At 45.8% G+C, this 17711-nt stretch overlaps 1 protein-coding gene across 2 annotated transcripts in view; it reads left to right on the top strand.

Moving 5' to 3' along the window:
• The first annotated feature begins 1100 nt into the window (after positions 1 to 1100).
• The window catches only part of GCNT2 (glucosaminyl (N-acetyl) transferase 2 (I blood group)), a 40617-nt gene continuing 24006 nt past the window's right edge, over positions 1101 to 17711 (top strand). The window contains exons 1-2 of one of the 2 annotated variants that reach the window (XM_053396925.1): positions 1101 to 1241; positions 4820 to 5758. In XM_053396925.1, the coding sequence (XP_053252900.1) occupies positions 4837 to 5758 (922 nt within the window). In that variant the 5' untranslated portion in view covers positions 1101 to 1241; positions 4820 to 4836. Of the gene's footprint in view, positions 1242 to 3108; positions 3242 to 4819; positions 5759 to 17711 lie in introns of those variants that run through there. The other variant, XM_053396924.1, reaches the window with a different exon arrangement.

Below are 17711 nucleotides of genomic sequence, written 5' to 3'. Positions count from 1 at the left end.
ACAAGCTTAGAGAGTGCTAGGCAACGTAATAGCAGGTGCTACAGCAGATCTCAACCTATAATTTGGAAAGCTCCAAAAGCAACTGCTGCAGTTCTTTAACACAAATGCAAGCCATAACTAGCAGAGTTCTTAAGATATTGTGTTCCCCCAATTTATACCTTGCCCATGAGAAGATTTGTTACTTGATGCTAACAAGTTCGGGAGAGTTATTTTCCTTTGTTTGCTTTTAATAAGATGATCCCAGTTTAGTTGACTTCAATGGAATTACAGGAAGGTCTGCCCATCAAATGATTAATCCATTTCTTGAACAGATTTAGCCCCCCAAAAGCCTGCAAGGATCAAGAGATTGAAAACACCCTTCTTTTGATCACAGGGTTTGATGGTTCAATGGGGAAGAGATTTTTGCTATGTTTGCAATAGACTAGCTTTCTTTCTCATGTTAACTGCTACTCATTCTTTCTTGCAGGAGAGTGTTTTCTTCACACCCCTCCGAAATGAGGACAAGCTAGAGCCTAGCATATGCTGCAGAGTCTTCTATGACTCCTGTCTGCCAAGCAGGGAGGCATTATTCAAAAGTAGAAAAATCAAAGAAGACGAAGAAACCACCTAGAGTAGGGAACTAAAGTGCAATTCTTTGATTTCCATGTGATATTATGTTGTTTTGCAAAGAATAATTTAGCACCTTCACTACCCCTTTGTGTGGTCTGGCTGTACTGAAGCTCTAACACAGCTGGAGCTTTCTGACACGGAAAATTTATTTGCCCTAGCAAGCAGTTCCCATAACGTACCATGCTTGGACTCACAGCATTTCTGACAAGAGACAAGTCCAAAATGGAAGCTGAGCAGAAAAACCTGTGAGGTGCAGGAGGAAACAGCAACATGGGCACCTGATGGCCTAATTGCAGTATAATTGTTTTAATTATACTGCATTTCCCCTGTTGCCTTGAAAACTGCAATTGATGTGTATGTATATATGATGGATGATTCAGTCTGCTTAGCACAGTTGCATCAGATGGCGCTTGTTTATACAAATGCTTTTTTACTTTTTATTTCGTTTTTTGCTTAGCTCACATCTCTGTTGCAACAAAGCCAGCTGCATTCAAACAGAGGGAGAGGGAGAGGGAGAGGGAGAGAATGCAGTTCAGCAAACTGGCAGGGCAGGAGAAGAGTGGAATTATGGAGCTTGTTCGAAACCTGAATTGGCTTTAAGAATCTCCAAGCAAAAATGCTGGATGGCTGATGTAAGTTTATGGGAGATTTGATATTCTGCCACTTGCTAGATAATGAACTGGCTGGGCCATCTGCCTTTGGAGAGGTGTAAGATGGCAGTGAACCCATCATTTGCTTCTGATCGGCAAGTCCTAGGCTCTGTGGTTTAACCCACAGCACCACCTGCATCCCTCCCATCAATGGCGTTAGGGATAAATAAATAATTCTTTGTAACGTTTTCTGTTGCTTTGAACTTCCATGCAAATAAGGAACTATCTCATGCTGCATCAGCTATGTTCCTTTTCCTCTCCCCGTGTGCCCCCAAAATCTGCTCTGGAGGGTCCCACCAACCCTGCAGAAGTGATCTGAGAGGATGCAAGGGGGGGCTGGAGAGGGAGCTCCTTTGAGCACACAGAAGTCTGTTGCGCCAGCAAAGCTGTAGCATTGGATATGGCCCAAGGAACAACTTCATCGTCATAGCATCTACAAGCGTAGCTTGGTCACCAAAAGAGCTCAGATGCAAATAATAATGTTCAGGCAGAACCTGCACAACCAAAGAAACCATTTTTTAAAAACTCCTTTTCAAATGGATATAGCCAGGAGGGAGGGTAAATAGGGAGAGTATTTCTGAGTTTTGTCAGAGGAAGAGAATGTGGGGCACTGTTTTAGAAGGGGAGGGGAGGAAACAAGCAACCAATAAAGCTGAAGAGAACTGCCCTTCTTTTGGGAAATATGATTTCTCTATTCTCCATGGGAGTGTGGGAAAAACTGGTTTCACAATATGTAATCAGATATTAGATAGGCAGTCAAAAACCTGGGAATCTTACACAGCTCATGTACACAACCTAAGAATATACCAGTAAGTGGTATACTAACACTCTGTAGTTGCTGCAGTGTAGTATTTTTATCAACATGCTACAGTAACACTAATGGGATGATAACAAAATGAAAAAATAATGATAGTACATTAATTGTCATTGATGCGACTTAAGGGAATGAAATGTTGTCAGCATGGTGGGAAAAAGGAGACAGGGCAGGTGCACACTTACCGTAATTCCAGGAGCTGTAAGTTTTTATACGTGTATTTGCATGTCTGAAGCTCCCGTAATGGCATAATGCTGTGTGTGCTTACTCACTGTGTTCAGTTGGCTTTACTTCCAAGTCAGCCTGCACAGGACTGCAGCATGGCAGGGCAATCCCACACTTCCTTTCCTGTGAACATCTTGTATATAAATATTTTTTTACAAATAAAGATGAAGTGAAGCAAGTTGCAAACAAGTGGCTTTGGAAATAGCAACTTCTGCTCAAGGCATTTGGGCTCTGCAATGCATTTTGCCACCTCAAAAAGGTAAAGGGACCCCTGACCATTCACCTCATACTTGCCAGATAAAATCTCCATTCTAAGGCACTTCTTCGTTTTGGTGTCCCACCCAGGCTTCCTGGCCACCTCTTCTACTGCTGAGTAATTTGTACTCTGATAAGATTGCTCCTATCCGTTGCTAGCATTCTCCTGGGTTTGGGAGATTCCACTTAGGTAAGAATGCCTCTGCTCTGCTTCCAGACATTCAAGTTCTATCCATTTGCATATCTCCTTTCTCACATAAATTCATTTTAATTTACAACCTGTGCATACTGGAGCCTTTGGTTTAAGGGCATGTGAAAGAAACAGAGATCTTGAATGGGTGTGGGTGAGTGGGCAGGTTGGAGGCCATCTCTTCAGGTTGGTTAGAACCATACTAACCACCAAGAGGGTGCCTGAGGGGAAGAGAGCAGGCAAAGATTCCAGTTCTGTCCCATTAGCTGGTTCTTCCAGCTCCTCTAGCTTGATCTCCTGTTTTTCTGTCCACCGTGCTCTTCTGCGCTCCCTCCCTCCCTCTTGCTTTCTGTTCCACTTTGGGATGCAGCATTCCTACCACCACTACTCTGTTGACAAATAACTGACTCTCCCCTCACCAAATTCCTGAAAGGGGCTAGGCCTGCTCAAGGGTCCTTTTCTGCTGGTCACTCTGCTCCATGACTGGCTCTCTGGATGGTAAGTGCTTACTTCTGACCATCTTTTCCAATTCCACAGGCTCACTTTCATACAAACAAACAAACAAACAAACAACAAGTGCTGACAGGCTGGTCCTAGACCAGGAGTCAGCAAACTTTTTCAGCAGGGGGCCAGTCCACTGTCCCTCAGACCTTGTAGGGGGCTGGACTATTTTGGGGGGTGGGATGAACGAATTCCTATGCCCCACAAATAACGCAGAGATGCATTTTAAATAAAAGGACACATTCTACTCATGTAAAAACATGCTGATTCCCTGGACTGTCTGTGGGCCGGATTTAGAAGGCGATTTCAACTTTTGTAGAGCTTCTTTTTTACAAATGTATTTGCTTTCCAGTTCATGACTGGGATGCATGATTTGCAGACATGATTTATTATTATTTTTTAAAAATTCAGGCCAGGATCAGATTAACTGTTTGTATTATTTGTTTCAACTGTTGACTAGATATTTAAGTAGATAGCCTACACAGCATGTGTGTGTGTGCGCGCGCCCACGCAAGCCTGGCACCCCAGGGAAATTTAGGGTCAATTGGTCCTAAAACCAGCCCTGCATGCATGCCACCCATTCACTCAAATACAACAGCATGGACCCATGAGAATCTCCCCCCACCCCCGCCTTCATGTGCCCTTGTCCTGTGCTGCAGCTTTGGATTCTTGGTGTAAGAAGTGACTTACTCAGCTATGTATGGCTCTTTTGGTGACTCAGTGGGGAATCAGTGACAAGTCTCAGTGGAATGTTTGTAAAAAGCAGGTTGAAATATACGCTCTGTGCTCAGGTTTGCAGCTAAACAAGCAAGTGTGCAAACTGCTGGATCAGCTACTCTGTTTGTTGATGGTGGGGGTCAGTACAAAGAACTGAGGGCAAATAGAGAGGACTGTATCAGGGCTTGATTTCCCAGAACAAACTGTATATCTTGTTACGTATATCTGTATATCTCCCCTTTGGGAGAGGGGCAGACTCGCCATAATCTCTAGAGTCGGTAAAGAGCTAGAATTTGAGCAAACTCATAAATTCACGAAGTAAGGAAAGTCTGGTTTGTTAAAACTAAGCCAAGTGCTGTTGCATTCAGTTTAGGAGCAGGTAGCTAGCCAGGGATAAGCCAAGCCGATGACAAAAGGCGTTGATAGCCCATCTAAGTAACCACCCAGGTGGCATTTGTGGTTTCTTTAGCTGTTGAGGCTGTCTCACCTTGCCTGGGAGAAGCCCCACTGAATTCAGTGGGACTTACATCTGAGAACACAGGTTAGGATTGCACTGTAAGTCCATACATTTCAAGCACATGACTCCCCCCCAAAAAAATAAATAAATAATGGGAACTGTAGTTTATTGAGGGTGATGGGAATTATAGCTATGTGAGGGGTAAACTACAATTCCCATTATTGTTTTCTCTCTGTGTGTGATTTACATCCTTTAACTATGCGTTAAATGTATGGTATCAGTAATATTTAATCTTTTACTGCACCTTTAGACCAAACATTAATTTGGGGACCCATTTCTCCTTTTTTCCTATTTTTAAAACCACCAACTTTAATGCTATGTATCTTCTTTGTTTTACCCAGCATTTTCAGCAGCGGCCATGAATTCACAAATGCGCCCCATTCTGACTCTTTTCATCTTTGCGGTTTTCCTCTCCATCCTATTCTACACCTCAAGACTATCGAATGAAAACATTCCAAGGAGATTCAACCAGTCGGCCACCTCGTTCTTAGCAGAAACTTGCAAAGCTATTACTGAAGGAAAAAAGCACTTCTCACCCCGAAAGATGCTGAAGACATCCTTTGGGGAACCCAACTGCAGTGATTACGTGACCCAAAGCCACTACATTACCAGACCCCTCTCTGCAGAAGAAGCTGCCTTTCCTTTAGCCTACGTGATAACCCTGCACAAAGAGTTTGATACTTTTGAGAGGCTCTTTAGGGCCATATATATGCCCCAAAATGTCTACTGTGTCCACGTGGACAAGAAGGCCACCCGTGCATTTCAGAGAAAGGTGGAGCAATTGCTAGGCTGTTTCCCCAATGCTTTCCTTGCATCAAAATTGGAGCTGGTGGTTTATGCTGGGGTATCGAGGCTCCAGGCTGATCTGAACTGCATGAAGGATCTTGTAAAATCCAAAGTGCCCTGGAAATACCTTCTCAACGCTTGTGGGCAAGATTTCCCCTTGAGAACCAACAAGGAGATAGTTCGGTACCTGAAAAGGTTCAAAGGGCAGAACATCACTCCTGGGGTGTTGCCTCCACATCATATTCTTACGAGGACAAAATACATCTACCGAGAACAGGTTTACAGCATCTTTTCCTTCATGCTGGGGACTTTTCTGAGGAAATCACCAGCTCCGCACAACCTGACCATCTATTTTGGCTCTGCTTACATTGCACTTTCAAGGGAATTTGCAGACTTCATCCTCAACGACCGGAGGTCTCTTGATCTCCTTGAATGGTCTAAAGATACCTACAGTCCAGATGAACATTTCTGGGTGACACTAAACAGGCTGACAGGTATGCTCCTTTTCCTTCAAAAAGTTGTTCTGTTGTTGATAATAATGGTGGTAATAATAATAGTGTTACAAAAGTCAGGTGCCCATCCCCTCTGCCAAGCGGTGGCAAGAGTTCATGGGGTTCCAGGCACTCACCCAGGGTCTGTGGTCCTTTGGAGAACTGAGACATGACGGAGACTGTCATAGCTTTAAGATTTACACCTTCAGTCTGCATGGAGGGAGTCCCAGTCTTACTGCATGGTCATTTCAAGAGGGATTTGTTCCCTACAGCAGGGCAACCAGCCTTCAGCCAGCCTGCCCAAAATGGATGCAAGTCCATTTTTCTCCAGCAACCCTTGCTCAAAACTCTCTTTTCCTATCATGCCCAGTTACCCTGGCAACTTTCCAAACCCCTGTCTCTGTTCACACCTCAGGGCATGGGGCGGGGGAGGACAGTTCTCTTGCGTTGCCAATGGCCCTCAGTGGCTCTGTATTGTTTCTTAATAGCCCTAGCTTGGCCAGGTCGTTTGCATAGGCTAGCCTAGGAATTCCTCTGCAGTTTGCATTTCTCCCTTCACATCTGAAATCATCAAAATCCTACAATTCATAAATTCCTATGGTCCCACACCCAATCTATAACAATATTAACCAACTTTTTCAAGCCAATCTTCCAGTGATGGAAAGGAGGGATGGGGAACCTATGGCCATCCACACTACAGCTCCCATCAGTGGGTTGAGGGGCTTGGCTCTTCAGAGAGGTGGGCTGCCTTTGCCATCCTGGCTCCTTCCATAGGCTTTGAACTTCAGTTCCCATCAGCCCCAGTCAACCCGCCTTAGATCGGAAATGTTGTGTAGAGCCTTCCAGATGTCACTGGGATACAGCTCCCATAATCCTTGACCTTAGGCCATACTGGCTGAGGCTGATGGGAGTTGGAGTTGGGGTTCAACAGCATCTAGGAGGTTTCTCAACTCAAGCTTAGATGTAAAAAGATGACTGGTGGCTCTTTTTCTCTTTTAAACTTTTCAACTTTTAAAAGGAAAGGCTCACAGTGGCACTAGCGCTCCTATGCCCAATCTTTCCATTGGCATTTCCTAAAAGGGCTTCAGCACAATGCAACACAACATGCCATTGTTTTTGTTCTGGTTGCACTCCAGATGAGTATGGCAAGAGGGGGAGCCACAAGCTAGACTTCCAGGACTGGGTCTGGAGTGCCTTTATGCAAAGACTCAGATCCCTTCTGTGGACCCCTGTTGGCCCAGAGAGCGGGCAGTTTCTGATCTACCTTGCTGCCCTCTGGAACACTTCAAGGTGGGCATGGAGAGGCATGAATCCTCAATTAAGAGCTTGGACAGAGATATGGACTGTGAACACACCATACATTTAAAGCAGATTTAAAGCCCTTGACTTCCCCTCCCCCATTAATCCTGGGAACTGTAGTTGACTCCTCACAGAGCTACAATTCCCAGATCCCTTTCCAAACTACAGTTCCCAAGATTCCTGGGAGCAGTCATGAGCTTTAAATGTACGGTGTGTACACTGCCAAAGATCCACAGCAGTTAACACTCCAGTAGTCGATGTTTGATGTGATGGTGTTACGAAAAAGGAGCAATGCAGAAGCGAGCTCCAGGTGGCTGGAATGGTAAACAGGAAGCTGATGTTATGGGACTGTACCGTGGGAACCAGGGACGGTCTATTCAGTGCACTGAGCACCGGATGTTAGCTCAGAGTGGCACATGACCCTGTACTGGAAGTACATGGGTGGAGTTATTCTCTCTCTGCAGTTGGGATGAGAGAGTACAGACATGATTTCTCTGTCCTGCTGGAAAGACAGGAATAAAAGTATGTAAATATATTTCTGTCTGTCTCTCCCCCCCCCCCGGCGATGGGAGGGGGAGGAATGGTGTGTTCTTCTTCACGTTGGGAAGAATCGCCGATAAAGACCTCGCCTTGATCTTGCCGGGAGTCGCAGGCAGGGAGGTCAACAAGGATTCAAGCCGGGCACCTGGAGGGTGGCCAATTTCCTCTGGACTTCGCTGGCTCTGCTGGCTTGAATCAACAGATGGTCCTGGGGCAGGGTGGGAATTGAAACTGCCATTATTTTTAGTGGGTCTGATATTGTATCCAGTCACTCCATCCTCCAATATGGAAGAGCCTAAGTGGCTTACAGAGCACATAGTTCTACATAAATACCTAATGCCTCCCCCCCAATTTTTTTTTGTAAGATCTGTGCATTTTATTTCTCAAGCAAAGTTTCAAAAAGGGATGTGTCCTTGACACACATACTGTGAAACTATTCTATAATCAAACCTCGCTGGAAAACTATGTAGATTTCAACTTTAGTTTGTTCTACTTCATTTAACCATGCGATATGAAGTCCTTTCTCCACTGCATGGTCCTCCAGAACCAAATGCAAATCAAATACAAGCACCTGGAAAGATGACTGCAGTACTTCTGCTATCTGAGAGAGGGCGGTCTAGAATAACATTTGAAAACTGGTTTGCCTTCAAAGGGAAGAATGTGAGATGAATTTGATTAGGCAGAGCTGGCAGAAAAAGAGCAACCGTTCCACGCATCTGCGCAAAGTATCCTTCTCTCTCCCCATAGTGGAAACACATTACGTAACATTGTGTTGTGTGTTCCCACCCCTGTGCCACGTTATTACCTGCTGCAGAGTTCTGTGATTCTATGAAAGGAGGACCTGAATGTGGAGCTAAACATCTGGCAGCAGTGGAGATACCATAGGACCCACTGTGCTTGCAGAAGCTCCTAGCTAGAGCCCTTAGCATCACCAATTAAAGGTACCATGTATCCGATGATAGTAAAGGTGTCTGTCTGAGACCTTGGTGAGCCAATGTTAGTCAAGAATTAATGCAAGTTAGTCATGGAGGATAGGGTGCTCAATGGCCACTTGCCATGGTGGCATTGCTCTACCTTCAGGAATGGAGGCAGTATGCCTTTGAGCATCAGTTGCAAGGAATCACAAGTGGAGGAAGCGGGACACAGGTGGTGATGTGGGTTAAACCACAGAGCCAAGGGCTTGCCGATAAGAAGGTTTGGCGGTTCGAATCCCCGCGACGGGGTGAGCTCCCATTGCTCAGTCCCAGCTCCTGCCAACCTAGCAGTTCAAAAGCACATCAAAGTGCAACTAGATAAATAGGTACCGGCAGGAAGGTAAACGGCGTTTCCGTGCACTGCTCTGGTTCGCCAGAAGCGGCTTAGTCATGCCGGCCACATGACCCAGAAGCGGTACGCCAGCTCCCTCGGCCAGTAAAGCGAGATGAGCGCCGCAACCCCAGAGTCATCCGCGACTGGACCTAATGGTCAGTGGCCCCTTTACCCTTTACCTTTTTACACACTGAGGTAGGGAAGGTTGCGGAGGAATCACTGAAGTCCTTGGGAAATGTGTGTGTGATGTTTGCCTGAAACTTCAGGAAATCTGGCTGCGTCTGCACCTTCTATTAATAGAGAGAGAACTAGAAATGCCCAAAGGAGGAACAAGGAAGAAGAACCAGGAGCCAACAACTTCACTCTCTTTGCTGGTAAGAGAGGAGGTGGTTTTCATTCAGGGGACAGGAATGAGGATGAAACTTATCAAAAGAGACTGGAACCATAGTATTACAATGCATTACAGTCATCGTCATCACAGCAGTTTTCCCTGCAGCCTGTATTGTGCTTAACTTCTTCAGTCTAGGGAAATGCAATAGATGGGGACGAGATCAGGATAGTAATAGGGAAGGGCTTGTGTTGTTGTTTATGGAGCATTCAGTCTGATTTGTTTGTGCAAAGTTTGCAGGGAGGTCACATAACATCAGCTGTTTATTGAGGATTCAGTCTGATTTGTTTGCAAGGAGGTTAATGGATGCCACTTCAAGAAATTGTTATCCCACACCAGGGTTCAGCAACCTTTTTCAGCCATGGGCCAGTCCACCGTCTCTCAGACCATGTGGTGGGCTAGACTATATTTTTGGGGGGGGGGATGAACGAATTCCTATGCCCCACAAATAACCCAGAGATGCATTTTAAATAAAAGGACACATTCTACTCATGTAAAAACATGCTGATTCCCAGACTGTCCGCGGGCCGGATTTAGAAGGCGATTGGGCCACATCCGGCCCCCGGGCCTTAGTTTGCCTACCCCTGTCCCACACTTTCCACCAGGGCATTTTCCTGTCACTTTCTTAACCACAAACAGTCCACGGAGCAGGAGGAGAGAGAAAGAGGGTTTGCTGTTCAGGAGCACCTAATCTACTTTAACTGGGCAACCTGAATTCACAGGTATGCATTTTCATCCCACCCACAAAACAGTGACAGTCTGGAAGTGACCATAGAGAAGAAATTGTGGGCTCAGGCTGTTAAGCGGTGTGGAATAGAAGAAAAGGAGGCATGTGAATTAAAAGATTGTGTAAAGTTGTGAGGAAACAGGGATGGGGCTGTGAGAATGTGCAGCAACTCACTCACTCCAATGTAGCTATTAGAGATACAGCCTGGAGCTGTACTAAATTGAAAACCGAAGCAACAATTTTGAAACAACAATTGATTAGATAGGAATGAAAAGCAAACGGGAAATTGGGAAATGTTTATTGATTATGCATCCTGATGTGTTTGCAGAGAGATTAGATGAAGCTGGCTATTTAATAAGCATTCACCCTTATTTGTGTTGCATCAAAGCACACTTTCCAGTGCATTCTCCTGTGTGTGTGTGTGTGTGTGTGTGTGTGTGTGTGTGTGTGTGTAGTCCAATCTTTTCAGGAACTGGGTTGTTACACAACTGTAATGGTGCAACCTGGATTTCTAACTATGTGATTGATTCCCACCTGAAAGCAGTGATATCTGGAAGCGCCCTTGGTAAAGTAAGAGGGATAGCCATGAAAGGTGTTGTCTGGTTGAACACCTGGCATAGACAAGTAGAAGTTTCATGGAATAGACAAGTAGAAGTATAAAGGTCACATATGCCTTTTGGGGAAATTTTTAGCTGGAGTAAACCTAGTGGTTGAATTCAATGTCATTTCTGCTTGCCTGATGGAACCATCTCCCCTCTCTTCCTCCCTGTTCTATGGGCTCTCCCAGCCCCCCTAGAGCCAATCTGTGGAGCTCAGGGGTACTGGGGAGAAGAGGGGAAACCCTGTTGCACTAGCAGGACTTGTTGCATTGGCTCCCAGTACCTCAACTATTTAGTTGGATCCAACTCAACAACTTGATCTGGAGCTGTGTTGGTGGTAACAGCCCATTCCTGATTTGATAACATATTGCAACATGGTGGCATCCTCAGCTGAAGGTACAGCACCACCACTCTTATCGTTGTTATGTGACTCTTTGTACAACCTTTGGACATTACAGATACCATCTTCGTCATGCTTCCTTACATTTGCAAAATCCAAAATGCCACCCATAGCTTCTTCCCTATTGCACTCGGTAATCGACATTTCCTCTTTGATTTGGAGAGGGTGTTTTCATGTCTTTCATAATCTACCTCCAGATAACGTATAGGGGTGTACCATTAAAACAGGACTCGCTGCATTTTTCTCCTCATATGGAGCAAGCACAGCTTCTGTCCCCCAGGGCCCCGGCCTCCAAATGCATTGGACAGAAGAAGCATGTCAGTAGAAGTGTCTGTCTTGCCATGTGGAGTCACTAATGTCTTTGGACCTGTTTGGAAATTTGAGAAAGTATTGTGGGCACCACCCCTCCCCACCTTGTCATTCTGCACATGCAGAGAAAGCACACACACACTTTTTGCTTTTCCATGGCCCTGGGTAAAAGTCGAACCTAGCAGAATAAAAAATGGATCCTCTTGGTTTTACATACGGTACCTCCTCCAAACTACCATCAGATTAAAATTTACATTGGTAGGTAAAGGTAAAGGTACCCCTGCCCGTACGGGCCAGTTGTGTCCAACTCTGGGGTTGCGCGCCCATCTCGCTTAAGAGGCTGGGGGCCAGCGCTGTCCGAAGACACTTCTGGGTCACGTGGCCAGCGTGACAAGCTGCATCTGACGAGCCAGCGCAGCACACGGAAAAGCTGTTTACCGTCCCGCTAGTAAGCGGTCCCTATTTATCTACTTGTACCCGGGGGTGCTTTCGAACTGCTAGGTTGGCAGGCGCTGGGACCGAGCAACGGGAGCGCACCCCGCCGTGGGGATTCGAACCGCCAACCTGATGATCGGCAAGTCCTAGGCGCTGAGGTTTTACCCACAGCGCCACCCACTTCCATTTACATTTTACCAATACAATACAATACAATACAAATTACCAATTTACATTGGTAGACTGCAGAGTAAAAAGAGAAACAGATCCCGTGCCTGCCAGCACCACAACACCACTGAGCCAAGGCACAGATCCTCATGGATCTCCTTGATTCTCACCTAGCATAACAATAATGTCACCGACAAATAACAGAATACAACTGGGAGGGGTGGCTAACACCCCAGAGGACAGGATCACACTTCAAAACGACCTTGACAGATTAGAGAACTGGGCCAAAACAAACAAGATGAATTTTAACAGGGAGAAATGTAAAGTATTGCACTTGGGCAAAAAAAATGAGAGGCACAAATACAAGATGGGTGACACCTGGCTTGAGAGCAGTACATGTGAAAAGGATCTAGGAGTCTTGGTTGACCACAAACTTGACATGAGCCAACAGTGTGACGCGGCAGCTAAAAAAGCCAATGCAATTCTGGGCTGCATCAATAGGAGTATAGCATCTAGATCAAGGGAAATAATAGTGCCACTGTATTCTGCTCTGGTCAGACCTCACCTGGAGTACTGTGTCCAGTTCTGGGCACCACAGTTCAAGAAGGACACTGACAAACTGGAACGTGTCCAGAGGAGGGCAACCAAAATGGTCAAAGGCCTGGAAACGATGCCTTATGAGGAACGGCTAAGGGAGCTGGGCATGTTTAGCCTGGAGAAGAGGAGGTTAAGGGGTGATATGATAGCCATGTTCAAATATATAAAAGGATGTCACATAGAGGAGGGAGAAAGGTTGTTTTCTGCTGCTCCAGAGAAGCAGACACGGAGCAATGGATCCAAACTACAAGAAAGAAGATTCCACCTAAACATTAGGAAGAACTTCCTGACAGTAAGAGCTGTTCGACAGTGGAATTTGCTGCCAAGGACTTCCTCTCGCCTCCCTTTTTGTATTCCACTTCTATTAATTGTTTCAGCAAATCCTTTCCATCTTTCTCTATTTTCTATCATATTATAAATATCTTAACATATTTTTTAACCTTATTTTTCATTAAAATACTTATATATGCTTAACTCCTTATAACATTTCTGCTAAGGCCATAAAATTTCTTTCCACCATTTTTCTATCACTCATTAATTTTACAGTATTTCTATATATAAACTTTAAATTCTCCAATCTTCTTCCACCATCTCCTCTCCCTGGTTTCGGATTCTGCCAGTCCTTTCCATCAATTCCATATAGTCCATCAACCTGGAGATCTTATGTCCGAGGCTCTTAACTCTTTTCCAGGTCCCTTCTGCAGGTCTTCTTCATATTCTTTAATGCTAAAGAACAGATCTCGGGAAGACTCCGACCTAACAATGCTTTTATTCCTTCTGGACAGGTCAGCCAAATTTCCATAGTTGAAACTAAGGTCTATAAGGTGTTTCATGACATGTTTCAAAATTCCTCCAAATCCAAAGGCCCCCAGAACTCCAATCTCCTCCAGACCCAAGTCCATGTCCCAGAAGTCAGTTAATCCCTGCATAGAGGGATCTTTCCAACTTTCCTTCTTCCGTCCAAGCCGGGATCCAAACCTCAAAATCTGGCTTTTTCTAGATTCAATCATAGAAGGCCTCAACTTGTAATCCTCAATTTGCTTCTGTAAGACTAAGGATCCCGCTTGTATTACTTTAGGCTCAACAACCACAGCTTTCTCTTTCTCCTCCACAATTTGTCCTGCCAAAGTAGATTCTTGTACCAAGTCCTGAATTATTTCTGTATTGGTGCTCACTTTTTGTCTCCAATTAGTCACTTTTTGTTCCAAGTTGTCAATTTTAAAAGACATGTCATCCGTCTTCTTATGAAGCTGTTCCAGCGAATAGCTTATCTTACATAATACCGTCACAATGGCTTCTGTCAACATTTTAAATGGTCCAAGGTCAATCTCTGGTTCTCACAATTTCTTATCTTGCAGCTGGTGATTCCCCAGTTACACTCCTGTAACAGTTTCAAAGGCTCCCTCTAAAGGGAAACAGTCTCCACTTGTATCAATCCTTTCAAACACAACTCAAGCCATAAAGATAGTTTCAATTTTCAGTTACTTTTCCTCCTTTTTAAATGCAGAAGAGGACAATGGAAACAGTATCTTTCTCTTATTTAACTAGCTGTCAAAAATACTCTGTTCGCAGTCAATGAACTCTCCCAAAACTTCACTCTTTCTGGCAGCCCTTTTCCAGGTTCAGAGCAGTGGTAATTTGGTTTTTCACTCTCTCCTGCAGGCTCGCTAAGTCCAAAATTTCCCCCCTCTTCTCCTGCTTCCAAGGGGGGTTTTGTAGTTTTAACCAATGGAAATTTAATCCTTTGCCAAAAGCTTTCAAAGACTTTAGCTTATAACGTCTTTGCTTCAATCTATTTACAAAAAAGGAAGGCGGACTTCCTGTTTAAGACCTTCCCCGTTTCGGTGCCAAATTAAGGTATTTAAAGATCCAATTTTCCGTTCTACTCACGGGTAGTTGTTTAAAACCCAATTGTCCACAGGAAAAAGTCAGCGCTCTCCGGCAACAGCAATGCGACTTCACTCCGTGAAAGAAGCAGTCAATTTGAAGCACCGTGCCACTCACCCCAAGTCGCTCCGGATCCCCAAAACAGGGTTTCCCCGCGAGTAGGGGAGGCGCAGAAGGTGCTAGCCGAATCCCAAGTTCACAAGCTTCTCCCGCTTGTGATTTCAGAGGGTCTCCGCCTTCACCATGGCAGTCAGACCCTGCTTTCCACGGAGCAAGTTCCTCCCGATCAGAGGAGCTCCGCGAAAAGAGCTCCTGAAGCCAGCCAGAGTAAAAGGCTGCCTGTCCGATTCCCGGGCTCCCAAGACTGCTGCCGCCAACACCGCCAGCAGAGAGGAATCGGGGGTGCCCGGGAGTCTATCAAAGGAGCCAAAACACCTCCCCCAGGACTGAGATTGAGCCGGAAAGGCACCCGACCCCCCCCAACAGCCCAGAGGAGCTCCAAAACCAGGAGAACAGTGGAGCTAAAGCAAAGAGGGAGAAAGAAAGGGGGAGAGAGGAAGAAAAAGACAGAAAAAGGAGCCCCAACTTTACCGCTGCTGCCCCCATCTCTGCCGACGGGAAAAAAGAGGAGAGTCTACTCATCTTCTTACCTGCCCCCCCCCCCCCGCTTTGGCGGCACCGCTGAGGCAACTACAGAAGCCCTACAGAAGTTCTTAAAACACAGGCTAGAAGTGACACAAATGACCACCTAATCCAAACGCTCTGCACAAGCCATCAGCCAACAAAGCCTGATCAGCTCAGCAACCCAACAATACTCAGGAATCACCACTGCCACAACTCCTAACCACCACACGCCCTACCCCAAGTGGACGCCAAGCCAACCTCAAACCAAAACTATCAGGGAGACTGAGATGACACCAACCAGGGAGATGGCAAACAATGCTAAGATGGTAACTCCCCTTCAAGATGATGACCGCCCAGTAACGAAACGAGACCTGAGGGAAATGGAAGCAAGATTAAAAGCACGATTAGAAGAAACACTGAAGGCCACAATGGCTCCCATGCAGGTACTAATCAACAATCTAACCTCCAAAGTGGAAGCTCTAGAGAACAAGAACCAAATGCAAGAAAGAATAATAGAGCAATACCGGGAGGAGAATGCACGTGTGAACAAGAAACTGGACGAACTGGTAAACCAAATGGAAGCAGAACACAGAGAGATGAAAATTAAGCAAGCCGACCTTGAAGACCGCAATAGACGTTGTAACATCCGCTTCCGCAACTTTCCTGAAAAAACAGAGGAGAAAAGCCCAGCAGACCTAATTATACACTGGCTGAAAAACATAATCCCAAGCCTGAAACTTGAGGCAGATGACTTGGAGAGGGCTCACAGAGCCCTAAAACCTATGCCAAAACCCAGCGCCCCCCCAAGAGACATCATTGTATGCTTCACACGCTACAAAAAGAAGGAAGAGGTATGGAACAGCATCAGAAACTTAACCAACCTTCGATATGGAGAAACCCCCATCCTGGCCTTACAGGACTTATCCCAGGATACCCTAAACCGGAGGAAAAGCCTGCGCCCATTCACCCAGCGTCTCCAACAAGCAGGGATCAAATACCGATGGGGCTTCCCTTTCCGCCTCATTGTAACAACTAATACAACACAACACACGGCCACCAACATATCTGAGGCCCTGCAACTACTAAAGAACCTTGAACTCGACCTCCCACCGGAATGGCAACCGACAAACCCACCAAGGGACAGCCCCAACCACGAGGAAACAACAGCAAACAACTGGACGACGGTACAGAAGAAAAAGAAACAACAGAAGCGGCACAACAACGCAAACCAATACAGGCAAGCATCATGCTCAGAACCGTCCCGCCGGCCATACGACACAAGAAACCAGACCAAGATTAACCAAACCAATTCATCGCAGATGGACAACCCTACAACAACAACCCCAGCTGAATGAAGCAACCAGGAAAAAACCACAAACTGAAGGACTGGTGATTCCCCCCCCCTTTCCCCCTCTTCCCCCCCCAAAACATAGATTTAGTTAACACCATCAACATCCCCCCCAGCCCCGCACCCCCACAGAAATCCTCACCCCAACACCAGTCCAGACGACCTCAACCACACTCCCCATCACCCACACCTTCAACATCCCCATACTCCATACTAAGAAAAACAACTCCAACCTCAATAACACAACCCACAATCAGGCTAAAATCTGATACCCAACCAGCACCATGGTGGCACCAGAGCGTACCAGCACCCACATCCCCACCCCAACACACCAACAATGTTGCTCAAAACATTGGCAACATTGCTTATGAACCTTATACTTGACAGCGACGTTACAAAGTCAATTCACACTGTCTCGCTGATCACCCCCTATCGCAGACAACAGGGGGGATGGCCTGTCCTTGAACACGGCCCTCCACACCAGCTGAGACCTAGGACCAACCGGCTAAATGCCAGATGGCCCAAAATACCCCAAACAAACACCTATATGACTACATATAGGAAACTCTCCACAACTTACCCCCTACTCTTTAACCCAAATCTTACTCTAATCCCACTAGCCCCCCACCCACCACACCCTAGGTCAGCGCAACCCCACTGGTTCTTTAAACAACACGAAGAGAGAGACACAAGACAACCCGAACGGGTTGGCAGGGAATCACCCCACATAATAGATAAGCAAGATGGCTAACCTTAAAGCAATTACATTAAATGTGAGGGGGCTGGGAAACCCCATCAAAAGAAAGCGCATCACCTCATACATAAACACCATGAAACCACACATCACCTTCCTACAAGAAATACACAACCCACCCAAAGGCAGCAAACTCCTGAGCGACCCCCGCTTCAGTCAACAGTGGGTCGCACGAGGCTCAGGGAAAGCACGTGGTGTAGCCATAATACTTAGTAGAGACCTGAACTTCACTGCCACAACAGTCCTCAAGGACAAAAAAGGCAGATTCATTTTCGCTAAAGGGACACTAGACGGCAAAATCAAACTGACAATCGGCTCCATATATGCCCCAAACGCGAAACAATTAGAATTCTTCCAGAAGACACTAAACAAATTCCTCTCCTTCTCTGAAGGGGAAGCAATCCTAGGAGGGGACCTCAATCTAAATATGAAAGGCATATCCCTGAAAGATATCCACCCTACAACCCCATGGGCAACCTTCCTCCGAAGGAAACCTCCAACAACTAGGAACTCTTACAAATTACTAAAATTGCTAAAAAACAGGGGTCTCTATGACATCTGGGGTGAGCAAAA

The sequence above is a fragment of the Podarcis raffonei genome, chromosome 7, assembly GCF_027172205.1.
Source record: "Podarcis raffonei isolate rPodRaf1 chromosome 7, rPodRaf1.pri, whole genome shotgun sequence".
Classification (NCBI taxonomy): domain Eukaryota; kingdom Metazoa; phylum Chordata; class Lepidosauria; order Squamata; family Lacertidae; genus Podarcis; species Podarcis raffonei.
The sequence above is the reverse complement of the archived record's forward strand: the minus strand, read 5'-3'. Positions and strand labels throughout refer to the sequence as shown.